Source organism: Poeciliopsis prolifica, unplaced genomic scaffold (genome assembly GCF_027474105.1).
Source record: "Poeciliopsis prolifica strain line A6 unplaced genomic scaffold, Auburn_PproV2 SCAFFOLD017, whole genome shotgun sequence".
In the NCBI taxonomy this organism is placed as follows: domain Eukaryota; kingdom Metazoa; phylum Chordata; class Actinopteri; order Cyprinodontiformes; family Poeciliidae; genus Poeciliopsis; species Poeciliopsis prolifica.
The window spans coordinates 3975513-4002776 of record NW_026562392.1 but is presented as its reverse complement, the minus strand read 5'-3'; the positions used below and the strand labels follow the sequence as shown (position 1 = coordinate 4002776).

The following is a 27264-nucleotide window of genomic DNA, read 5'->3' as shown; positions in this document are numbered from 1 at the left end:
AACAAAAAAACAACTAGCATTTGACCCTCACATTTGCTGCTAATTAGCGCTAACCACGTGAACGAATTAGTACAGTTCCGACTTTGGTCAGAGTCTAAATCTTCATGGAACAAAATGGCGACCCAGATGACACGGATCAGGTTAAACATGACAGTGAAGGCCTAATAAAGTTTGGATTTTTGACAGCAAAACTTGAGGCAGTGGTCCCCAAAAATTTTCTTCTGGATCCCCCGGTAGATCACAATAAAATCCCGACCCCCCAAAAGGAAAAATATAAAGAAATCAACCGAGCACACACATCGTTCAGCCAGACATAAACCTATACACACAGTTTGTTTATTTCATTTCAAGTTGCAACAACACACACTACAGGTCATCTTCACAGTGAAATACTTCCGTGTAGCAGTTTTACTGCTCGTCGTGTCTGAGCCACCAACAATGTTAGTAGCGGATCCATTAAGTCCCGTAGACTCGCAGGTGTGGCCTCCATAAACTGGGATTGCTGCAAAGCCACCTCACACGGATTGCCTCTTGATCCAGTTGCCAGTTGCCGATTAATAAGTCTTTGGTTTGTAGCTAAGGTCTTCCTTCACACCAACAAACCGGGATGGACAAGATCCTTGCGGCTACGACGTAGTGGCGAGATACCATCAGCGTGTTGAATGGGTGAATGTATGAATGACTGTATGTAGTGTAAAGCCCTTCAGGTCCTCTGGACTAGATAAAGTGCTATTTACCATTTAACCTGATGGACGGAGTCCTTACCTTTTATCAACCGTGAAATCCTTCGTGGCCTTAAAGTCAGCAGTCGATTCTCATCCCCATCACTTCCTGAATATGAGATTACTCAAAATCCTTTTAAGCATAATAGAGTTGATTGATTTCTAGAATTTAAAAGGCCATTACAATAAATACAATAAAAGACAGATGATGAAAGGGCGTAGTCAAAATGAGGCATTAACTATAACATGATTATAAGCCTTTGAACCCCTTTTAAAAGCTGGAGGGCAAAAACCCTCGACTCTTTTCGAAAGTCTATTTCGTATTTGCCAGGAAAAGGCAAGAGCAAACATTTTGTGATCTGTCTCTCTCAAAATGACTCCAAGATCCTCAGGATAGATGACCCATTAGGATTGGGTGACTAAAACAGGAACTCAATCTAATGCCTCATTTCCTCCCTGAGATGAGACAAGCTTTATGGCTTGACCTCCCCGAACAGGATCTCTTTCCTGCTACGCTGGCCACGTTGTAATCTCACACATCGCTGTCTCGCTTAATCCAAAAATAATATCAAATACATTAGTGAAGGCAAAGGGCTGCAAAATCCAATTTGAAAATTACACTGTGTGCTCATAGACTTGATCATTCGGCAATTTGTGGTGTCGAGTGTGGTTTCCTTAAACATGTATCTCAGATGGAGGGGAGGAAACGTGACACGGGGAAACAGGTGAAAGCAAGAGCTCAAGTCAAACATTTTGTTTCCAGTGGTAGAAAGTTTGCCTCTCGGAAGTAGATGAAGGAATAATAAAAATCTTTTCCGGTTGATCAACTGTATCACTTCCCGTAAGAAAATCTCTCAGGAACCTGTGAAATATGTTTGCTGTTGACAGCTTATTTCATTTCCAGCATAAAGTGATTAGCCCCTCCAGCTGCAGGGCTCCAAGAACCTCATTGCTGCTTTGGTGGTTGGTTCACTGATTGGGTTGGGACTGAGAGGATGGAGTGACTGGATGGCATGCAATGCATTTTACACAAACATTGGCAGTTCCTCGGGGTATATAGCTTACTGAACTTGGTGGTCCTCACATCTTGACATGCAACACATAGATGTTTGGCTCATTTGGCAATTCGCTGCAGGCTTTTGTAGTTTTCAGAGGTCGATGGTGTCAATTTCCTCAAAGTGTCCTGCCTCAGTGTTTTAACAATTTTAGGCTGACGTGGATGTTGACTCTACGATTCTCCATAGCTTGAAGGCTTTGACTAGTTAGCATCCTTTAGCGCTCTAAACTTAACTGCTGAACTTCTGTAAAAAGCTGGTGAAGGTGAGTACTGTAAGCACCTGTGGCTTGAAGGTAGGTTTGTGCATAAACAAAAGATTAAAGTCATCAGCATGGATCTGCACTGTGACAAGTACTTCACGCAATCACGTGGCGAATTATGGAGGCGATCATTGAATTCAGATAAAAGAATACAAAACGTCTGACGCACAAATGGTTCACCTCTGGTTGGATTGGAGATTTATCGCTGGTCTCCTCCAAAAAACATCAGGGTTCTTTGCTTTTCAAAGCAGATTCAAACCAATGTCACTGCTGTCTTGCCACACACAAATTTGCAAGAGTTTAAACATAAAGTGCATTTTGCGAATCGTCATACAACCTGCGTGAACTATACATGTTGCTTATGATGAGGATGCACTTTTAAAAACGCAAAACAGATCAGCTTACTCTATGCATCTTTATCTGTGAAGACAGAGAGTTGGTATAATGTGGCAAGAATTTTTTACTTTTTTAAGTCTTTGCTGTGACATTGGTGCAACAATTACATACATTTTGCAACACTGATTGTGGCTCCTAGTTTCATCGTCATACACGGCTGAAATCTACAGCAGACACACAAGAACGTGTCGGTACAAGAATCGTTTTTGCTACTTTTGGGAGTCGACACAATACAGTTGGCTTACATGGTAAAATGTCCTCAGCTGGCTGCCCTAGGAAGAGCATTAGCACCGACTTACCATGACCTCTATGTTGGTGGACAGGAAATTTGCTGATGTCATTTGTTAAAGCACATAGTGTAGCTACTTATTGGTTCCTATTGAAGATATTTTATCACAATACGTTGCAGTACTAATATAGAAATATTAGAAATTCAACTGTCAACTGTCTATTTTTGGTCAAACAAACCCACAGGATTCCTAGCTTTGTGTTAGTGTTTCACAATCTTAGATTGCACAGTTGGTTTGAGCAGCATTAAGAAGCTAGCACTTAACTGTATGTGCTGCTGTCTTTACATCAGAATGGATAAATTAGTTGTCCATTCAAATGTAAGAGTCAAAGGGGGAAAATAAAACCCTGAAAATCTATCCAAAAGGTATTTTGCTCTTATAATTATTTTATTTTTTTGCAATATGCTGCACAGTGGTCTATCACCACTCTGTTGCTTGTGCAGATCCGCCAAATGTGTAAAAGAAGGGCAAGTGAGAAAAAAAAAAGAAAAGATCTCTTCCAAGCATGAAGGAGTAATTACTCAGGGAGGATGTGTAGTAGACCTTTACTCGGACTGAAATTTTTCATTAGAGTACTGTATGAAAAGGCTAATGAGCCGCACGGTGTCGGCAGATGGCAGCGGGCTGGCCAAAAACTTTTAATTTGACGCTTCTGGTGTCTATCATGAAAGGGAAGAAGACAAAGAGAGCCTGCAGCTGGAGACGCCTTCGGGGCGACTGTGTCTGCCAGTGTGTTCAACACACCAGCATCCAGTAATGTGGCGCTGCTCCTCCTGCTCGGCCGACTTGAAACAAATGGGTTATTTAGAGCCTACTTCATTTGCACTTGTGGAGAAAAGGGCTAGGAGGAAACGCGAAGCCCCTGACGGTTCGGCGTTAGATGTAGTTAATTAGCCAATTCACTCTGTGCTTTGCCGCCTCAGTGGTCGCTCCACTGCTTTGTATTGTTACACGTAATTGTCACTTGCTGCATCAGCATTCCAGATCCAGGCACGCCGTCAAGTAGTTGATGTTTCCCCGCTTGCTCCTACCAGGAGCTTGTAAAAATAGACGTTCGGGCAGATATTACGCCGGGCTGCTTTTCAGAGGAGAAGCGTTAACACTGGACAGTGGGAGATCCAGCCATGTGTCTAACAGACCTGTGAGCTTTGTCTCAGCTGGTGTGACTCTTTTGCAGCCAATGCAACGATAAACAAAGTGGTCACATTTTGGTTGGCTTCCAGAAAACCTAGTAAAAGGATTTTGAAGGTGCGGTATTATAGAAAAGCAACTTTTTTGAGCTTTAGAATCGTGTTATGTTGTTCCCTCCTCAAAAGCATACCAGGAGTGACGCCCTGTTTCTGCTGTACAGAACGCTTGGGGGGGACTTAGCTCCGCCTTCGAGGACAAAACTCCTCCTCAGAGCTGCAGCTTCCTTCCCCACTCGCCTCCTTCAGACTAGCCAGTACACACCTGATGGACCTTCTCATCTACTGAGCTCATTATACGAGCTACTTCTCAGTGCAACGCAGGTAAAAACGTTAATAGAGGAGATGTCTTCCTGAAGACGGAGTTTCGTAAAGAAACGGAGGCTTTCTTAAAGAGGCGGAGGCCCCAAACGCAGTTTCTTTAAATCAAAGGCTAAAAACCCACCTGCTTATAGTTGCCTTTGATTAACAATGACTGCGGCATATTGAACAATATATTTGATCTACATATCCTTGATAATCTTTTGATGATTTTGAGTTGAGAAAATGTAACGTTCATTGTTTCACAAATTGGTTACTATATTCAGTTTTTATCATGTAAAGCCCTTTGAACTGCCTTGTTGAAAAGTGCTATACAAACAGATGTGACCTGCCTTAAATAATGTCTGAAGAGGTGTTCATTATTAATCAAATACTTCTACATGCATGTTGAAAAAAATTAAACACAAAACATCAACTCCGAGACTGATCTGCCTGCACAAGAAACTTTAACAGCCTAGTAAAAGTTCCATACAGACGCCAGCATTCCTTTCTAGCAAATCAAAAACGATTTTTTTGTAAAAAAAAAAGAGACTATGTTTATTAAAAAGGTAAAAAAAAGGACGATTATTGAACATACATGTTAACAAATATTAACTACAGTGAAATTATGAATTCCCAGAAAACTGGAGCCTTTCAGGTTTTACCGCTGCCAGGATGTTGGTCTCGGAAGCATCATGTCTCAACATGAAAACCACACTATGCTCAGGATATCTCATACCTTCTGCATTCCACACTGAGCTGAATCCATACAGAATAAAAAAGGAGATGCACTGGAGCTCAGAAGTTCCTTTGTCAGCTGCAGCGGGGGCATCTTCAAAAACACTCGGTAGAGTTGCCAGTCTCGAGCCCTCAGATCTCATAGTCTCAGGTACGCCACCTATGGAAGAAGTTCAAGTTCAGGCAGGAAGAAGTTCACAGAACAGAAATCTCTACAGATCTCAGAAAGCAGAATAAAAATAAAACACTTCCTGAAACACCTCCCTTAAAGCTCAACAGTGCTGCATCTCTCTCCTCTGCTTATAGGACAGCAACAAAATATCTGAATTGGCTCGTTTTCAGAAATGATAATAAGAAAAAAAACAGATGGTAGGGATCTAACCAACTTAAACCCCCACCCCCCAAAAAAACACATCCACATAAACAAAGGCGAGAAAAATAAACGGGCTCAGCGCCGTCCGCTCCCTCCATCTGCTCTTCCTTGGTGTTTGTCTGCTGCAGACAATGGCTGCGCTCCACTGAGGGCTCTATATTGGGATGATGGATGAGGGCATTTGCCACACTCAAGACCCTGTCTTCTCCGTCCCTGTGCCAGTGTCTGCTCACCGCTCGGGTGCGTCCGCCGTAATTCATACAAATGATACAAAATGGCAACTGAGAGGTGAAGTGGACAGAGGGAGAGGGGCGACCGCGAGACCGGAGGCCTGGGAGTCAATCGGTCTTAAATTGGATTTAAAATGGGAAGGAGGTGAGAATAAATAAAAAATAATAATCCTTCAATGAAAAGACCTGCAAAAGACACTGTTTTATGAAGTGAGGCAGTGGCAAAGACCAATGTCATCCAGCTAAATTTGCACCCAAACCATGATAGATGCAAAAAAATGGCTAGCTAACTAGCAAGGGAAGAATGGCAACTTGTAACCTTAACCTCCTCAAATCACAGAACACAGTGAAGATGTCAAACTTTTCCCTAACAAAAAATAAATAAAGAAAAACTACAATAAACTAAGCTAGTCTAACAACCCATTACTAGAGCAGATCAAAGGCTAGGTTATGCTAGGCTAACAGGTCATTACTGGAGCAAATGGAAGGCTAGGCTAACAGTGTCTGACTAGATCTTGAAATTGTGGCAAAGTCTATATTGATATTCACTATTAGTTACAGAGAAGACAAAATTCTTTATTTTTACATCTTGAGATAAAAACAGTTGTTTTATTGTGGTCGTAGGATTTGTCAGCATGTTAATACGAGACTAAACAATCCAGCAACGACAAAATTTTAGGTTTGTGATTAATGTATTAAAAGGCCAAATTACATTTTTCTTTATTTTAGATGCTTTTTAAAACGTCTTAAGGATGTGGAGACACTCAGTTTGTAGCTCTGGGACTGGACAGTGAACCTACTTTTTTTCCTCTGAAATCTTTGAAATCTACTCAAGAACCGTCCCACATCTCTGCTCTGTCCCACGTCACGACAATGCCACTGCCATGTGCAATTAGGGGGATGGTGTGTTCAGAGTCACAAGCACCTGATTATATCAACTTTGCAAGACACCATGGCCGATTTAAAAACTGATCTCACTGACAAAACATCTTGGAACGATCCGGAGAAACGGTCGGACAATGCTTTTCATTCTGACGTGGCAAATTTCCTACATTTCACCAAGTCATGGGATTTTGGAATTAATTTGTGGAAAACGAGATGGAGGGTCAGATTTGGAGTGAAAGTTATTGTTGCCATAAACACAAACTGAAAAGATACGGAGCCGGGTGACTGGTTAACACATCGCAGACACAAAGCTAATTCTCCCTTGCAGTCCTTCTTGCAGTCCTTCTTGTTAATCAATGAGAGTCTTATGAGAAGATGCACAAAAAGTCTTCTCAGATGCATTTACAACTGTGAAATACGAACTTTGAGCTCTTTCAGGGTTTCTGACTGTAAGTCAGCCTATTGAACTGAACATTATATGCTTCAGGGTGCTCTGGATCTTTGATTTGATCAAATATGAAACACCAATAAAATGTTGGGGGTAAGACATCGGGTTGTGCTCCTTTAATTTTCCATCTGTACGAAACCTCCTCGGTTGACACCCCCTCCATCCAAACGGGAGGTGGTTATTTAACGTCTGAGGTTATTAAAGGTGTTGAGACGGTGACAAAGCGCTGCTGGTAAGGAGAGGTGAGCGATCCCAGACTTTGGTGCTTATCAAACAAAACACTTCAACCTTGGCAGGCGGCATGGAGAACGTTTCCTTCCATGTGGAGAAACAGAGCGAGACGGGCGAGGACAAGCAGAACCCGATTAAAGGAACAGGGGAAGAGGACTTTCAAACAGATAATAAGGCTGCTGGCCTATATAATTACATGATGCTACTCTGTTGTATTGATGGGTGTGTCTGCACCACCCGCAGCTGAAAATATGAGCTAAACTCCCTTTAACCAGTTACTGACATTAGCTGCAGAAATAAAATAAATAAATATAGTGGTTTTGGTGCAAAAAAATTTAATAAAAATAAAAACTATGTACAAATGTTTTCTATGCATTAAAAAAATTATAAATAAATTTAATATATACATATAAAAAATGGAAAGAAGTCATGGGAGATAAAGAGGACAGAAATTAGAAAGTTATTGGCAGGAGAATAAATCTACAGCGATTAAAAAAAGTAACACATTTTAAAGAATGTATAACGCTGTGGAAAAAAACCAAAAATGAATATTGTTACCTTCCTAAAGTAATAGCCTAGGTCATTTTTCTCCCTTCATGTCATTTGGCAAAAAATTACTTAAGCCATGACTTTAGGATGCATAAAAATTAAAAACAAGAAAAACAGTGTATACCATTTTCCAAACTCTCTTATCGTTTCAATGCACCGGAAATCTGGAACGACCTTCCAAAAAACTGCAAAACAGCTGAAACACTGAGTTCCTTTAAATCAAGGCTTTTTTATGCTTTAAAGCATAAAAAATGGAACATTGACCGACATATTTGATGTGGTTTGATGATTCTCATGATGTCACTTGACAAAAGGCAGTATTTGTTGCTGGCTTGCCAATTAGTGACCACAGCATGTTTTTATGACTTTTTGTTTTTGTTGTTTTCGTGATGCAAAGCACTTTGAGTTGCCCGTTTCCTGCCTTCATGCAAACAAACTTGATTAATTGATAGTACCATATTTTTTTATTATTATTTTTCCCTTTTACATCTTACTTTCTTCAGCTGAACCTTCAATTTATTTCTATGCTTATTCCTAACTGGGGCCATAATTCTCAGCTGGGTCGTCGTTTCTTACACGATCAACAACCCTGAGTTAGATTTTTGATGTTGAATGGATGGGGAAAACAGAATCGGTAAATATTGTTTATCAGCCATGACGGCAGCATGCTTTTACCATTGGCCCAAGTGTTCATATAGTTTGAATACAGCTGTATTGACTCTAGATGGACTTTGCTGTGCTTGGCTGAGGTAGCACGGCGGTGCATGCCGGAAAAACTGACACTGTTTCCACGGAAACGTGAAAGAACTGAGCCATCATTATTAACATCTGTTTTACCACTCCGTCTGCTGTGGCGTGCGTGCCAAGAAACCATTCCGATGTAAAGTAGGTGGTGAACAGCTGCGATATCAGGTGACAGATTAACATCTTCAGCAGCTCTTCTACTTTTCCATCAGGAATGCAAACGAAGTCACGCGAAGCGGTGCGGCGGCCGGCGCTTCCGATGTTGACGGACGTGTCGGGTCCGAAAAGCTGATGTGAAACAGGACGGCGTCAAACGCCCACGGCTCGGTTGATGAACTCCTGTCAGATGTTGCTGCGTGAACAATCGTTCTAGATGCCAGCAGGTTGGGGGAGGTCATTTATAAAAATTAAAAAAAAGAAAGAATCAAAGAAGCTGTGGATGCACCTGCTCATCTCTTTAATGTAAATCACCCGGTTTCTAATGTCTCTGTGGGAGTGATGAGGAGATTAATGGAGGAGTGAGTGTGGGTGGAAGAGGAAGCCGGGCACCGTCTCTTTTTTTACCCCTGACCGGAAGAGCGACGTTCTTGAACCCAAACTACTTTGCAGCCCATTACGCCGGCGGTGGCGAGACGAGAGCAGGAGCCCAGACGTTCCGCAGGCCGGGTTGCGACACCGACTCGGGCGGAAATTAACACCGAAAACGCACCGAGTCGCACGGGTCGGCGTTTTTCTCCCCGCAGAAAGTGATTCGTCGCTGGGTCGAGAGGACGGGTTGTGGTGGGTGGCTTCTGCAGCTTTTCAGAGAAAATAATGAAGAATTGTTGTGGATGTTCATCCAAGCATGTACAGTTTGTAATATTTACAACAACGACAAAAAAAAAAGGATATTCAAGTAACATTGGATTCATATATCAAAGGATTGATCTTTTTCAGGCTGCAGGACTAATTTGAAACATTCTGACTCGCCACAGGAATGATCATAAACGTGTTTCTGATGGGAACAATGGCTACATTCTGTTAAATGAACACACTCACAAGTTTTTGAGAGGCATAGTTCAAACAGCAGACACTTAGACTAGTGATGATGAAAGTGGTACCAACATCATTAGGTATGGCTCTGGTTGGTTGTCATACCGCCTCAGTGAGCCCTAAATGGATGATGATGCAGTTGCGGTTTCTATCTATGGCCTTTCATTTCGGAGTGTAGAAATGCTTCCAAATTTTTCTTGTAACACGTCATGCGACTCACATAACAATCATGATTACGAGTTAAGAGTCGTTTTCATTGACCATGTAACTGCGCAAACTGGAATTACGTCAAGCAGCGATTTTGACATGTTTTTGCGCAAGGATGAGGTGAGTTTTGTTTTGGGCTGTATCAAATTTAGCGCATTTTGTAAAGCTGCAATGGAAACACTTTCTTGCATCACAAAAGTGACGAGATCAAGAACTGTGTGTTACTGCTAACGGAAGATGAAGAAAACGGCATAGAAGGGGCAGGAGGATGACGATGCGGCTCATCGTTATCCAGATACTCACGTTATCTGGGTTACAATTTACAGTGTTGCTTCGAATACGGACGGCATTTTGAAAGCTGCCATGATGCAACCGCCGTGGTCGATGGTGTAGTTTTGTTTTTAACAGCAGTGATGACGCTGCATCACATCTCAGAGGTAAATGTGAGGTCAGCAAAGTGATTGTCAAGATTCAGACTAGACAATCAATTCCTGTGTATGGCAACATGATCCCAGGTCAACCTTCACTAGTCCAGACAGTGTTTGGATAGGTTAGTATGAGAGAATGTACTGGTTTTACATAGATGCTTTCTACTTTTAAAGTTCTCAAGTTTAAGTGTGATGTATACTAAGGGTGCATGCTATTAGAAAATCTTGTGATGGCGTTAATATCGGTAAATGTGACATTGACAGCAAGTGCAATATATTCCCGTTTTCTTTTTTTAAATCCTCTTTCTAATCTGTGCTTCCTAGTCTAAGTTTGCTGGCAATGTCATTTATGTCTAATGTGACTTTTGCCCTCATGGCTAAATGTTGGATAGGAGGAAAAATACAATATATATTGGCCAATAATTATTGGTCTCCAAACAGTCCTGGTGATGATATATTCACTACTCATTGTGCAGAACCAATCAAGCAATGGTATATTTTATGATTTCCAAGAGAACTGGCAGTTTGATGTTGCTGGAGATCACTTATTTTAGAGTACTGCTTAATATGAGGCATGTATTAATTGGCTCAAAAGGCAACATAGCATACACAATTCATGAGATTTTATCTGGAAAAATCAAACATTTTTAAATGTCCCTGTTTTTTTGTGAACAGAAAGAAATCACACATTTTTATCTTGTTTTTGACACATTGGGTCCTGATGCCAAAGCAGTACATAAAAAGGTTTCTGTTTTGATTTTCACACAAACAGTAAGAGCTCATAAATCTTCATAAAGCTTTAAAAATATATATACCGTATATATCTGTTCAGTGGTGAGGAATCCAGTTCGAGCAGTACCAGTTTTGACTAGGATCCCAAATGCTGCCAAGAAAACTATGTAAAAGTGGAAAGAACTTCTTAAATACTTATGTAATAAAACAAACCCTCAGCAAGAATTCATAAAGTGTTGCGTAAACGTTGACTCAATACAGCAGGGCAACTCCGAGCAACTTTGATTAACACTGCAACAAAAAAAAAAAGAAAAAAAAAGTCTCAGACAGAAATATAGGCTTTTGAACCTAAAGCACTGTATTAAGACATATTTCACCATGCTGGAAAAAAACTTGATCGTGCTTTGTGAGCCAGCCTTTAGTTAAAACTAAATAAATGAAGCCTGTTGGTGTTTTGATCTGATATCTCGTTACAGCTTCAGAAAAGAAATGATGCTACGCCATTTTCTTACAACCATAACTCTTAATAGGCCAAACCTTTCTATTTCAACTGTAATGAAACTATTCTATGTTCCCTTCTTGGTGTTTATGTTGATGATGTATAAAGAATAATACGTTTCTAAAATGTTGGAGATACAAACAAACCGAGCATATTTTAATTGGATTACGTAAAAACAGCCTTAAAATGCTTTTCATCTATTCAGCCTTTCCAAATCCAGACGTCAGCTACTCCGTCTTCTCGTCCTCCACCTCCGTCACCCAGGAGTGCGAAGCACTTTGTTAACAGCATTTCCCCAAGACACTTCCAGTCCATCTGAGGCCACAATCTGGTTTCTAGATTATAGCGAGCAGCTCCTATCAGAAAGTGCTGAATTGCATCAGTTCACCTCTCACTGCGTCGTGTTCCGTCTCAGCTTTTCTATCGTTTTAGGGAGGACAAGCCCCCGTCCCCCGCCCAGCATAAAAAAACAAAAACACAGTTTTATGAAGTCGCAAATGGGAGCTAGTTTTACCTGAACAGCAGAAAATGACAATAATAAAACAAACCTTCTTCTTTTCTAGACTAATTAAACCAACACAGATCAAAAGTAGCAGGCTTGGCAGTGACAGAAACCTGGTCTCCCCCAGAAACTACATCAGTTCCCCTATTTGCTGATTTGTGTTGCTTTTGAAAAAAAAAAAAAAAACAAAAAAAAAAAACAACCTTTTTCATTTATGTAAATTTGAAAAAAAAAAAAAAAAAAAAAAAGACGTTACTGAATCTAAAAATCGGAAAGCAGACATGTCAAGGTGTAAGATGAGAGCTATAATTTGAGAGCAAGCCAGCCCTCACTAAATGCTGAGTTTGCTGATGAGGCAGCAATTTTGAGGAAGAACAGTTTGGTACTTCCAAAGAAGTAACAAGCAAAATGTCAGAATAGTGAGAAGAAGTTTTATTTATTAATTTATTTTTTAAAAAACAAAGCTTCGTCTCATTTGTGGAGTGACTGCGGCAATGACGCCTGAAAAGAAAATATCGTAGAAATTGCAAAAGTGCTTTTTGTGATGTCTCCAAAATAGCTAGAAGAGACGCATCATTTTCTACTTCAGAGAATTTACAGACAAACTGAACCAGGATCTGGGTTTGTTTAGCATCTGAGTCCAAATGCTTTGTTGACATCAGCAGTATATTGGAGTTCATGATGTATCAGAATACTGTTTGACCATTTCTATGGGTGACGATCATTTCTTTTCAGGCTGAATCATTGATAATCGTATTTAGGAAGTTTTAACATATAAGGAGACTGATCAGTTCCTTTAGAAATATAAGCAATGCTCAAATTTTATGCAATTCATCTTTGTCACATGATGCCCAAATGTAATTTCGGTACCAAAGCGATGACAATAAATACTGATTATGTTTTGTGAATATGGAAATGGAAGGAAATGTGTGGCTTGTTATTGAAAAAGGCATAAAATTCTGAATGCGAATGTTTTCCAACATAATATAACGGTATGGAAACATGAGAAAGTTTTAATCAGGGGTGAACAAATGAATCGACCCCGACTTCCTTAATTTTCGGTAATCGATACTTACATGATCTTATCTTATGTAGATCAACCCATCAGGTCACAAATGCGCATGCGCAATTAACAACAGAAATCTGTATTGGCCAAAATCGGAATCGGCAGGTCGAGCTTTTTAAAAATCAGCAATTGCTGAGGCCACTGCATTTTGTCCAGCCTTAGTTATAAAAGCATTATGAAGCGAGTCACAAGTCTCCATTCCACCTTTTATATTCAGCAGAAAGGAAACTTTAAAGCGTGGGAGTTACTTTCCTCACATTGTGATCAGTAAGTTGAGGGTAATAGTGTTAATTATCCTCCCGTTACTGAGCTAAAAACAGCTCTGAGAGCAGAGATGTCAGTAAACCGAACAACTATTATCAAGTCAAAAGGAGTCTTCTTCGCAATTCGTGGATATATTTTGCACATTTGCAAGCATACAGAAGAAAAGATGAAATAAGTAAAAACTCAGTCGTTCCACTTAATCCCCAAAGCAAAACTGCAAAGTGAAAGTTCTGAATCATGAAATTAATTAAGGCAGGATGAAAACATTGTCAGGCACCGCTGAGTACAGAAAACAACAAGATGCCGGAGGTCGAAACAGAGCGAGTAAGTGACTGCTGTCAGCTAAAAGCAGAGTTGGTTTTTTTTTACAGAAGGCTAAAGATCAATGAGACGACCTGGAGCGTCTCTTTGGATTCAAAACGGCAATTTGCTACAAAAGCTTTGGGAAGATTAAAAGAAATCCTTGATAATGTAAAGCCGCCGCATGCTGCCGTCGTTATCAGAGGCTTCGTGAGATGCTGTAGATGCCTCACCTCGTAGGACCTCATGCAGCGCATGGAGGCAGGAAGCGTGGAGTTGCTTTCATCCATCACCTGCAGCAGCTCCTCACACACCTGCAGCGGCAGAACCAAGGGGTGTCCGATGGAGTTGACCTCCCAACTAGTAACAATCCTGAAAATAACAAACATTCAGAGGAGCTGGGATTAACTGAGTGCATCAACATTACACAACCAAGCAAGGAAATCTCATTCAGTCTCCTAGTTCAACTTTGTTAGTTTACACAGAGAAAAATGAGGCATAATTAGAATTTGCACTGTACTGGATAGTAAGAGTAAAAACCTAACCCCAGAACGATAGGATTCAACCTTCACTGGCACAGAAAGAGTGTTTGCATAGAGTAGCATGAGATAATATACTGTTATTTCTACTTTTATAGGAACTGAGTTTTCATGAGATACATTCATGTTACAGCTTTCAAGAAATGGAATATTTTATAATTTCAAATTAAATGGTGGCTGTTTGATGTTGGAGATTACGCACAGTAGATTATCAGTTAATCTTAGGCATGTAACTAGACAATCAGCTCAAAGAACAACATAAGAAACATAGTTGTTGGGCAGACATCAGCTTCATTTTTGGGAAAATTAAATATCTCAGCATTTTGTATTGTTTATAAAATGAGCAAATGTTTGACAAATCAACTTTATATCAATCAGTCGGGTTTATCTGTACAGCTCATTTCATCGAGTTCAAAGTTCAAAGGGCTTTAAATCATAAAAACACAAAAAGAAAAAGTCACACAAACATCCCAGATTATGGCTAAAAGCACCTCTAGACAGGTGGGACATTAGTCTTGATTTAGAGAAACTCTGTGTTTCAGCTGTTTTGCAGTTTTCTGGAAGTTTCTTCTGGATTTGTGGTGCATAGAAGCTCAGTGTTGCTTCTCCATATTTATTTCTGGTTACATTTCGTTTTCACCCTCATCTTTGACACACTGACTGCGTTTCTATTGACCACATAATTGCGCAAATTTGGAATTGCAAAATACATTTGCTTAATGCAAATGTCCCAGTTCAGAAAAATAATCAGACTTTTTCTCCATAGACCTAGCTTGACTATGGCTGAGGCATAACTTCATCCCAGCGCTGCCCGTTTTCCTGGGTTGCCATGTTGCCGTTTATTCGCTAATTAAGATTTTTCTTGTGATTTAAGTTTTTTGCCATTACAAGCTAATTTGGGTGGGAACATCAACTAAAATTGTCCCAAAAATACAAGACGTTTGTGAATGCAATTGTGAGAGAATGTGAAGAAGCTTATGAGGTATGAATACTTTTGCAAGGCACTAAAAGAAGACGACGACGCGCACTTCTCTCAGCCCTCCTCGAGCCTCTACCATAGGTGACAAGAGTAATCCACTTAGGCCCCGGCTCACTGATTCTCCAGCCAATTATTGGCAGTTTAAACAAGACATACTGTAACCCCCAGCTGCAGCCGTCTGCATCCGACCGTATCCCAAATAGGAAGGCCGTCATCACCGGGGGAATTCAGCTCCCCAGGCATAACATTTAATTTAAACTGTCAGAGGTGAGTGATGAAGGATGCCAGTAAATTATGTAGAGGGAAAATGGAAGAGTCAGTTATACCTGCAGGAAAGTGGGAGAAGGAGGTGACATTTAGGAAAAGTTTGGGATGAAATGATGATGTCTTCAGTAATGTAGGGGTCGTTATAATCCGGAGACGTGGGCATCAATCAACTCCAAGTTCTTATGCTGGTTTTATGTATCTGAACACTCGAGCTCTGAAGAAAAGCTCTTGGGCATGTCCGACATGCAACGCGAAAAGAAAGTATTCACACTACTTCCCTTTTCCACACGTTATACAGCCTTAATTAACATTGCATTAAATTAATCCCTTATCAGAAACTTCTGCACAAAATTATGACAATGTGGGAACTTTTGTGTTTTGGAAATGTATTAATCCACCTTGTATTTTTAGGGTGGAATTATTCCAAAACAACTGCAGTAAACGTTAAAGCAGAACATTGTGTGAACAGTTTTGAATTTGTTATAGATTTTGTTTAATCCATAAAAGTCCCTTACCAATTTTCCACTTGGACAATTTTTGAAGTCTGTATACTCCAGTTAAAGATGAATCAATTACTAAATTCGTTGACTATTATTTCAATGAGGAATTCATTCGGTTAATATTTCAACCCTACATGTGGCTATAGTCCTTTTGAAAAAAAAATAAAAAATCTGACAACAGCTTAAATGCTTCACCTACTGATCTACTCTGAGTAAGAAAACCTTTTGGTAAGTTTGGTAGATGAACAACTCAGTCAGGAGAGGGAGAGAAAACATATGTTATTGTTACCCTCTGCAAATCAATGCCATGTTTCTTTTAAACACATCAACACACCGTCGCACTTGGGCGATCGACAGCTGAACAGCTACTTACAAGACTGCAAATATGAGCATTTCTTCTTCTGTGAGGAGCTGGAGCACGAAGGTGAAAAGCTAGAAAGTCAAAGTTTGACTGCAGCAGCCGTACATCTCCCGGCATCCAGCACGTTCACATCCCCATGCGTCACTCAACTCTTACAGTAAACCACATCACTCAGCGTGAGGCGCGCCGCTTTGCCTGAGAAGACCGCTTTCTCTTTTAGCAAACTTTTGTCTCCAAGTAATTACCCGTTCTGTCAGTCAGCCGGTGGGCTTGTCAAAATGGAGGAAACAACAAAACCTCCGTGTTCTGTCTTCACGCCTGCTGGCTGCAGGGAAGATGAGGACGATGAGAGAGAGATGGAGGGGGTGGGGTTGCGGAGGGATGTTAAGTGCTGATTCAGTTGAAAATAATGAGGGTGGAAGCATCTTCTGGTGGGGTAATACTCAACTGATCTTGCAGAATTCATCTACACATTCTGAGGAGGGCAAGCAAAATGCTCGAGCAGTGATGGTAATGTAATAGAGTTGTCACTGGACTTCATTTTCCACCATAGTACTTGGAAAACAGAGGGAAAGAATCCTAAAATAAGAGGCTTTTTTTAAATGACGATTTTAATTATTGCATTTCCAAACGTTACATTCAGTTAACAAAAATGAGCAGTAGGGGGGTTTGTCTTCATGAAACGTTTCTCAGCGACGCACTCAAGCTTAGAGAAAATATCAACAAGCTGAACTGAAGGATGATTTTGTTAACAGACTGATTCATTAAGTCAGTTTTAATTGGACAGTGTTTTTCCACATATGATTCATTGTGTCTGCATACTAATCAATCTGAACCGACACGGACCACAACCAAACGACACCAGTTCACACCAACAACCCCACTCCTCGGTGTGGAGACTGTTGCTGCAATCTTAGCCGTTTTCGCTGTCAGTCAGGTGGTTAAAAATGAAGTCAGGAGGAAGACAGCTGTTCATTCAGACTGCTAAAACAGAGAGAAGTTTGTACTTTTGCTGTTTCGGTCAACTTAGTTTCGATCTTTTTAAGTCCACAAAGGACCCTTTTGCTGACAGTATTAAAAATATTGGTCCAATGAGCAAAATTGTGCCAATATCAGCAATTTTGCATCTTGTTGTCATCTTGTGTTTCAGGAGGAAGAGTGGAACAGGCTGTCCATGTGGTATTTGTTTGGCCATGTGATGGGGATACAGCACGGGATTATGGGAATGTAAACTGAAGCAGAAACGCAATACAGGTGGTGTTGTAACTTTTATACAGTCTCAAATATATACAATATCGGTAAATATCGGTTTTAGCAATACTGATATCGGAACTAGATATTTTAAACTCCATTTAACTTTATCAAGTCAGCCCCGAAATCTGCTGGGTTCATTTTTATTATGCGGTGATTCTCGGCTTTAAAAAAAAACTGCTGTGAAAGCTGCAGCAGCTGCTCAGTAGTCTGTCTTAAGTGCCTGTGGTCGAGTCTGCAGAAATGTTTCGCCCAAAAATGTCTGACGAACTGAGCAGTGCTCATTTCTTTGCAACATCTCGCCCTTATAAATGGTCTTACTGTAAATTAGCAAACCAGAATGGATTTGGAATGGATCCCACAACTATTAATTCTCACAAACACACATTAGTCTCACAGGAGGCTCTGAAAAATGAACCGACACAACAAAGAGCCGGATGAGAGCAGGCAGCAAACCCCGCAGTTTTAACTGCATTCAGTGCTGGGTAACAACAGTTTCAACTCTCAGAGTTTCACTGTTTGAAATGTTGAGCATTATGGATTATTTTCTTACCTTTTCCATATTCTCTATTTTTGTTTTTAATCATGTGTCATCTTTTTAAACATAAGATCAAAATTTGCCAACCTTCCTTGGGCATCAAAAGTTAGTTAGGAAGCTAAAACAAGCTGGCAGATATGGCAACATCTTTCTTTTTCCTTTCCTATAGATATGTAGCGGTAAAGAAAATTCAAGTGTTCCCCGGGTTCACAGTGCTTACAGATCTGCTCTGCCTCACACAGACTGTGAAAGGAAGAGATTCCCAAAACATATGGGGAAAATATTTAATCTAATCAGTTGATGGATGATGTTTCAAAAATAAACAAGAAATGAAGGAACATTACTAAGGCTACTGTAGCTGCCAACTCGTTATAACACTAATTTTCTCTATGCAGACAAGCACACTGATAAACAAAAACCAGACACCCAGATTAAAAGGTTGAGATCATACCTAAATAGATATTGCATGAAGCTTTATGGGAAAAATCTAGAGGTTTTCAAGACATTCTACGCTCATTGAGTAGAGATGTCCATTACAATGGACATTTTAAAAAACATATTAAAACATGATAGGAAAAATTTCTCTTTTTCCCTTAATTTCTAAGCTTAAGCAGAGTAAAAATTAGCATCAGCTGAGTAAAACGTTTTTGGTCACTATACACACATTGAACACTCAGAATTGTTGTGTGTTCCCTCTTCACTGACCTTTCGAAGGCCTCTGATACGGTTAATCTTGGCCTGACACACTGTACTCTCCAGCTCGTTCATTTTTTATCTGTATAATCAAAAGCAGAGTGTTAAAGTTAATGAACTCCTTTCTGGCCTTTTGGATGTAGTTGGCACCTCAAGAGTCAGTTTCAGGACACGCACTATTCACTGAATTGATAAAAAACATAAACGGATAGACACAAACGCGTCTGTCCGTTTTTACGCAGATGATACTGTGAACAGTTGCACAGGCTTTTGAGCATTTGAACTCTGCTTTTGACCACATAAAGTTACAATTGCAACACCTCTGCGACAAAACCTAAGTTGTTTTCCCACAGAAAGACAAGTCCCTGCTGTTCTACTCTGTAGTTTATCCTCAAAATGTTCTTCTATTGAGATTGTGTCTTCCTACAAACAATGACACAGCTGGTAAAGTTAATAAACAACATAAGGTTGTTATATCATAACACAATATAAGTGTTTCATATCAGTCCATATTAATAATTATTAGCCTTTTGTTTGTGAAATACTGACAAACTGGTGTCGTTATTTTCTTTTTTATCCAGTTTTCACCTCATAGTGTTGTTTTTTTTTTAAATTTATCTTTAAACAGATATGATAGAAGATGGCAAAACTTAAAACTGCTGCTGTGGAGCTCACTTAAGTTCTTGCTAAGTAACAGAAAAGTGAGAGGTTTTTGATTCCACCCATCTACCTTAGTTGAAATTGCAGAAAATTGATATCACGTGTCTGTATCGCGATATATAAATTGTTGCTGATGTAATGCCCAGATCCACTTGTAATTGATGAAAACATAACTTTTAGCATTGATGTCAAGAATCTTTTGAAAAAAAAAAGAAAACAAAAACAGATAATATTCTAAAAGTTAATAGATTCTCAAACAAACTAAATTATAGCTATAATTTCAGTATGTTTTAGTTTTATAAACATATGATATAGTTTCAAATAGTTATATTTTTCCCCCCATTAACTTCTGCTTTTATTCATGCCAGGTAATGAACATATTTTCTTAATTTCACTTTTTGTTAGTTTTAGTTAACTATGATAACCTTGCTCCTTGAGTAAATCTTCCATCTAAGGTTGTTGGAACTGGCTTTGTGTCTTTTTGTAATAAACGGGAATAAAAGGAGCTTTTAATGATACCATTTCGAGCCAAATAATAAAAAAAGAGAATAGGAAGTTTGATGGCAAGTGCTTGTGCAAAAAGTAATAGATGCCATAATGAACAGGGAACGACAGCGAAGGGCGTTCCATTAGGAAATAAAATCTGTCCACCTGCGATCTTTCATCTGGTGACGGGTGATCCAGGAGGCAAAGAGCCGTGATTAAGAAGAGGAAAACAAAGATTCAATGAGGCCTGAGGACGTGTTAAGCATCCTCACTTACTCTCTCTGCTGGGTGCTGGCGCCGGAGCAGCTGATGTAGAGGAGCTTCAGGGCCCTGGCAGCTCTGAGTGATGGACTGAGAGAAGCGGGGGGGCCGCTGGGGCCCCCCTCCCTGACGCATGTCTCTGGGACCGAGGCAATGATGGAGTCTGCGTTCAGCAGCCAGAGCTGAAGGAAGGAGCACAGCTTTTGACTCACAAAATCAGACTAAATTGAAGAAAATGTATACAATACGATAAGATATAACTGTATAACTTGGCTCTTTATTGTAGTCTGTTGCAGCAACTCTCTCAAACTTTTTCTGGGATTCAGAGAAACCCATAAAGCTAGAACATATTCCTTTTATTGTAAAAAGATCTGCTCCGTTCTGATCCAATTTCACACCAGATTGATTATAGTGCTATTGGTCGCCTGAGTCTCAGAGCGCTTTTATGACTCGCTGTCAGCCAGCAACACATTTGTAAAGCAGGTCAGACTGAATGGACAAACACTACAATCTGGCATCGCTCCGGCAGTCCCTTTCTAGTTTTATTCCCTGATAAAGTCTGCTTGCTCAGCACACTGAACCCCGTTATGTGGTCAGAGCTGAGTGGCTTGATGGCATCCTGGAACTGACCGATTCTGCTGCCACTGACATTATGCCTCGTTCTGTCCACCGTCTTACCAGTAGGACGACCTTCCCATCAGGCGTCTGAAGAGAAAAGTGGAAGGAGCTGAGTGAGCTGGACAGATCCCACAGACGAGCTGCAACCGTCTTCTCTAGGAAGGAAGATCTAAATAAAACACACACACAAGTTCGTTCATTTCTATCAGTCCTATTTTATATTGTCAGTCATGTGGGCACATGTAAGAAAAAGGGGAAGGAAAGGAGGGCCGAAGGAAGAAAAGATAGAGAAAGAAGGAATGCAGGTGATCAATAGGAAGGAAGGTAGGAAGAAAACAAGGAAGGAAGGAAGTAAATGAAGGAAGGGTCAATGGAAAAAATGAAGCAGGGAAGGACAGAAGGAAGGAAGGAAGGATGAAAGAATGAAAGGGTTGATGGAAGAAAGAAGGAAGGACGGAAATAAGGAAGGGTTAATTGAAGGAATGAAGGAGTGAAGAAAAGAAGGAGTAAAGGAAAAAAAGAATGGAAGGATTGATGGAAGAAAGAAAAGATGTCCTTTTTTTCAAAGGACAGAAAAAAAGAACTAAGAACTAAAAAAAGAACTAACTAAAAGAACTAACTAAAAAAGAACTAAAAAAGAACTAAGAACTAAGAACTAAAGAACTAAAGGAAGGAAGGACTGATGGAAGAAAAACTGGATGGAAGGTAAGAAACATTGAAGGGAAGGAAGGAATAGTTGAATGGTGTGGGGAGAGAAGGAAGGAAAGAATGAAAGAAAGAAGGAACCGTGAATAAATATATCTCAGTAATATTTTCTGTCCATCCAGACCTTCAAAGTGCTTCAATAAAACTCCAACATTTCCAGACTGTGTAGGAAGTCTGTTCGTCTTCCTGAGTTAACAGACCTTTTGTTTCATTGCATTTTCTTCACCAGAGTTTCTAAAGTGTCACCATGAAGAAGGGAGATAAAAAACAAAAAGCAGCAGCGTGCCTGTTCAGTGAAGCATCAGGCCTTTCATCTCCCACAGCGGGCTGCACCACCACCTGGGTGATGTACAGCTTCAGCGTCCCTGGAAGATACAGCGACGTAAACAAAAAACTCTCTGACGCACCGCCGAAAGGCCTTTTTATTTAAAAAAAAAACAACATAAAAATAAAACCAGCAGGAGTGGTGCAGGAGTGGTGCAGACCTGTCGCGACGGCTTCTCCCAACTCCGCCGAACAGCTCGCGCAGGAGACAAGGGCCAAACGGTGACAAGGTTTCTGGGCACACAAACAAAATCACAAGTGAGCTGCTGCTTTCCGAACGAGAGAAAGGACGACACGTGGCAGACACTGAAACTACTTTCCAGCTCCTTTCAGCTGCAGTCACGCAGAGCGTGAGTCGTGCGGGGAATGACTAATGGAAGAAAGAGGAGATCAATCTTCATCTGGAGCTGGAGTTGGACTAGACTGAGGAGATCGTGCCTGTGAAGACGACAGACATGCACCGCTCCAACTTTTCCATTTTGTTGCCTTCAAAAACAAAAAAGTCACAAAGGACAGAGAAATAGAAGTAAGGAAAGGAGAAAAGGATGGGTCAAGACCCATCTCACCTTTGGGTCTTGACCATCAGCAGCGCCGACAGAGCCCACTTCCTGTGTCAGAGTGTGGTCGCAGCCGGCGTCGCGGGCCAGCAGGACGAAGGTGTCCCCCAGCAGACAGTCCTCGGCTCGGGGCAGCAGCTTCTTGTTGGCGAACGGATCTGGGTGGCAACACCAGTCGTCCACGATGGCGTTCCAGTTGCCGTTGGGGAGAGGGAGAACTCGTGAGAACGCTCTGGGGGAAAGGAAACGAGAAAAACACAACCGAGAGAGTCAGACGCTCAATGGGCTGATTCCGGTTTTATCATAGTTAAAATGGAAATCACAACTCCTTCAGAAACTTAATACTAAGAACTAATGTTTGCAGTTTGCAACAAAGTGTGAACGTTATAGAAAAAACACATGATCCGCTCAGATGAGGCTGAATTTGAATCAAGTTTGAACACACCATCCACACAGTGAAACAGAGCGGAGGAAACATCATTTTCTTTAATTACTAGAGAAAGGGGAAGATGAGGCAGCAAATGTTGGATAAAAATGTTGCGATCATCCCACAAAGGCTTGCGGCTGTAATTATATAGTAGGGTAGTTGACAAAGCCGTTTCTAAAAGAATAAACCGATGAAGTTTTTATACTTAGTTACTATCTATTTCACAGATCCAATAATCACATAAGCCTGATTGATATAAACCCTTTCAAATTTGTGGTGGTACAGAGACTACATGTAAAAATGTTTGTGAAAACTTTTGCAGGGCCTTCTAATCAGTAAATTAAGTTAGCTAAACATCTGACTGCATCGTGTCTTCTATTAAAATTCTTTTGGAGGGCAGAATATTAGTGAATTAGCTCTGAGCCAGAGCTCACAGCAAACTGGATATGATATAGTTTACAAATGCACCATGATTTTTAACTGATATATTTCCCGCACTCCATCTGAAGCACGATTGTCTCAAAATGTATATTTTTCAATTATTTTTAGTATTCAGCAGCTGAGCGACGTCGACAGAAAGCAAACATTTTCACCTCAGGCTGCAGTAACAACACCAGCGTCCATGTAAACTCCCACAAGGTTTAAGAAAAAAAAAAAAAAAGAGGTGCACCGATTGCAGTTTGCTGGCCACTCATAACCAATTTTTAAAAAGTCTGATATGTCAATTTTGATTTTGATGGATAACGTTTTTTTTTTGTTTTTTTGTTTGCCAGAAAAGTTGCTAAATAAGATTGGTAAGTTAAGAAAATCGGGCCAATTTATAAGTGGATCTCTAATCCAAACATTTTTGCAAGACGTTGCAAATGACTTGAGACTAGGGTGAAAGTTCACCATCCAGCAAAAAAAACACTGTAAACAGATTGCTGTTCATTCACTTTTCATCCAACATGGACTGTTTTTCAAAGATGACTGGGCAAATATTCCAGTTTCAAGATTTGAAAGAGAAAACCGGTTAGAGGGAAGATGGATGGATCCTAGTTAGGGATACACCGATTGTTGATTTCTGGTCGATCACTGATCTTTAAAAAGCCAGAGCTGCTGATTCCGAGTAGATAAATTGGCAACAGTGGGGTGACTGTTTAAGCCTGTCGCAATAAGCAATTAATCGCATGATAGATTAACATAAACTCAACTTTCATTCTGACGATTCACATTTTTCAAAGGTCAATTTTGCGTACAGAGACATCTTAATCCATTGTATTGATAGTTTTTAGATTATAAGTTTTAAGGTTCTTCCTGTTTCATTTACCGTTTTCTGCTGTTGTGTTTAATTTGGACATTTGAAACATTTTCCATTTTAAGTTACAATAATTCTTGGTTTTTGAGGTAGATATTGCATTATTATGCCATTATCAATATATTACTGAAAAATGGTCTCAAACCAACATTGTAATTTACCACAATCACTATCGGGGACAAAAAGTCAACACACCCTACAAAAAAACTGTTTTTAACTGGCGGTGCGGCCGTCTACGTCACACACACTCCATGACTGTATCTCAGCCAGGCTGACAGCTTCCCCCCAAGAGCCATCCATCAAGTTTGCTCTCCCAGACTATCGCTTCTGAGGACGGGCCGCATCATCCATAAAAAAACGGTCCTCTACCTGCTGAGGAGGCTGTAAATAAAAATGGAAAATAAAAATAAAATCCGCCGTCCCGTCTTCTCCCTCACCTGTCCTCCAGCAGCCGGGTGGTGCAGCCCTGGCAGTGGAAGCTGTACGTCTCTTTTGCCTTGAGAGTCTGCATCATGCTGGTAGGTCCCTCTGCGGACGCGGCAAGCAAACAAATGGGGCACTTACATCCAAAACTTGGAATGGTGCTAAAATCCTGCTACTGAGCACAAAATCAATGAGACAGCAGGTTGTAGGAGGAGGGGAGAGACGCTTCTATAAAACGGGGGAATCAATCTGATGGTCTGTTGCTGTAACTTTCTCCTGCCTTGTTAGGGCAACAAAAAAAAAAGAGCTCTTCAGATAACGTCACTTAGAAGGAAATTCACCCAAGATTTGTATTTGAATTGCTACGGGTCAGTTAGCGATCTGCTCCACTGGTTCAGGAAGAAGCACTGGTGCCGGAGCCGCCCTGAACTGTACCTCGCTCGCTCCGTTCAGTCGTGATTCGCAGCCTGAAGTGCAGCTCCTCGCCACCGGGTTCACCCACAGGTGTGTGAATGCAGGACCCCGTCTCGAAAGCGACCCCTGCTGGCAGAGCGAGGCTCAGTTCTCCTCTGGGGGTCCGGATGAGGAGAGAGGAATCTCCTCCGGAGGAGACGGCCACGTCTGCAGGACCTGCGGCCACGTTTGCCCTAGAGCGGGGGAAGGGGAGATGTTTGGATCGTCATTAGTGGACCCGTTTTGACTGTTTGTTTCTCGCTATTCTCAACATTTTAAAACCCAAAGAAGACAAATAAAATGTCACCGGATGGATCAGAGTGAAATAATCTTTGCAGTCGTTCTGTCACTGATCTCTATTATGGGGAGGACTATTATAAATTAAGATCATTTATTACTACTTTAACGCATGTCAGTCTTGACTTTGTATTCATCGTCTGAAACAACTGTATTGTTTGTGACATTTTGTTTTTCAATTGTGATTGTTGAGGAATTAATTCAATTAAGATTTTCATAAATTATCTCAGCATTAACACTTATAATCTTCACTCTATGCTTCTTATATTTTCTATATTTCTCTCTAGTGTTTCTTTCTCCTCCTCCTCATAAACATAATCCCTTTTAATTCCTACAATCCAACCTGACCTTTATTAACTACACTTTTTTGTACAGTAAGTTTCCCCCCCCCCCCTTTTCAGTTAGCTGTTCTCGTGTCTGACAAGTGCTCCATAAATGAAGGCTGGTTGATAACCACACCACTGAATATTGCTCCTGAGCTTCTACGATCTATAATCATGTTGATTGACACTTTCTATAAATATCTGACCTTGGACTTGACAAATCAGCCGTCCTTCCGACAAGACTCTGAGGAGCTCTGTCCCCTCTCACTCAAAGGAACGATTGTGACGGTGAATAAGAGCAGCGTACGCATATTACAAGCACATGAAAAACCTAAACTGTACAAAATTTTAAATCAGTAGCATTAGCTCAAAGAGGGCAGGGGGAGAAAAAGAATGCAACATTTGTCCGAAACATCTGTGTTTCATTTTTGGGAGACATTTCTGCAAATAAGATCAAGCGGAAATCTTGTCCAGATCAATTATGTTCCAGATTGTTTACCCTCTGCTGATGACCTTTCCAGTAGAGAGGACGTGCCTTCATCTCTCAAGACCAAACACTGCACCCTTCTTATTTAAATATAAGTAAATTCATAGTTAATTTTTAATGCTGGGCTACACATTATATCTTTCCGTACACCGTACAACTACAGATAATCTCACTGCTGAGCACTTAACTGTAGCTGCACATTTAAAGAAAGAGGCAAAACCAAGCGGTTCACTTTGCTTCTCTTTAAATCCCAACGGCACCATCTTGTGGTAGTTTTGCGCACTGCAAGCGCAATTTCTCAAAACAGTTTACCTTTGAAAAAAATCAGCAAGTTGAGAACTAGAGCATTCTCAACTAGCATTTAGTGAAAAAAGGAGCCTTCAGTACAATATGGTTTCTGTTTGCATTTTCAAACAGTCATTTGATTTCTAATAGAATGAGATTACAATTATGTATTACCAGAAATATTGTGAATTTTGCTTTTCTATATTTTGACTCACACACAGACTTCAGTGTATGCTATGTTTTGTTTTTTGTTTTTATTTAAAAATGCAGTAAGTGACACACGCACTAAAGACACACTTTGACGACGGTGAAACGTGGTGGTGGCAGCAAAATGCTCTGGGAGCAGAGGTTCCCCTTCCAACAGGATGGGGACTGGAAAAGCGTCAACATTTGGGGTAAGCGTGGCCTAGTCAAAGTCGATGCTGGAGTTCAACTGACTCCATGGCATCGCAGCCAAACAGAAAGCATAAACACATCTGGATGTTGTCAAATTCAATTCAGCCAAAGTGACACAGATTTTCACAGAACACGAAGTGATTATGATACTTTCTAACAGGTAAAAGCAGATTCCACTTCTAGTATAATTGCAAATCAAATTTGGTTGACGGATTTCTGGTTGGGTAATAAGAACTATGTGTCATCTTTAATATTTATCACGTCCAAATAAGGTCTTCATGCGGGCTTAAGGTTTACGTCTTTGTCATGCTAGGTTAGCTAACGCCGGCTAGCCTAGCTGCAAAGAGCATGGTAACTTAATAAAAACTCAACACTTCCTGATGATATGTAAAAAAAAAAATAATAATAATAATAAAAATGCGTACTACTCCTTTACCCAACAACGAGAAGTCCACTCTGAAGCCTTTTCCTCAGCTCTAAGAAGACTCCTAGTCCACGCGTTTCCACCGACATGTCTTCAGCTGTTCAGAAGGTCCAGGGAGAAATTAATGACGACAGTAATAAATACATAGATTCAGTCTCTAATTAAAGCGGCTTTAATTCAGAAAATTCAGAGAAAAATAAGTAAATAAACACGCAGTAACAGCTCGGAAAACCGCACTTTCTATCCTCTTGGTTAAAGCGTGACAACAGCGGA

General features: G+C 40.5%; 2 protein-coding genes across 3 annotated transcripts in view; one reads left to right on the top strand and one right to left on the bottom strand.

Annotated features, from left to right (window-relative positions):
- Positions 1–302: 302 nt before the first annotated feature.
- On the bottom strand, positions 303–27264 carry ube3d (ubiquitin protein ligase E3D). 2 transcript variants are annotated; one of them, XM_055041888.1, is made up of 10 exons: positions 27004–27264; positions 24762–24973; positions 24341–24431; positions 22189–22411; positions 21784–21856; positions 21585–21663; positions 20654–20762; positions 19991–20157; positions 13674–13812; positions 303–5110 (listed from the first exon to the last, which is right to left on the bottom strand). In XM_055041888.1, the coding sequence occupies exons 1-10, from the start codon at positions 27078–27080 to the stop codon at positions 5090–5092; spliced, it is 1191 nt and encodes a 396-aa protein (XP_054897863.1). In that variant the 5' UTR covers positions 27081–27264; the 3' UTR covers positions 303–5089. The 2 variants fall into 2 exon arrangements, 1 of the variants encoding a protein (XP_054897863.1); XR_008606706.1 differs by lacking the exon at positions 303–5110 and adding an exon at positions 18581–18650 and having other exon boundaries at positions 13721–13812.
- dop1a (DOP1 leucine zipper like protein A) overlaps positions 26458–27264 on the top strand; it is a 30631-nt gene continuing 29824 nt past the window's right edge. The window contains exon 1 of the mRNA XM_055041885.1: positions 26458–26566. The gene's annotated coding sequence lies outside the window, so the exon portion shown is untranslated. The remainder of the gene's footprint in view (positions 26567–27264) is intronic.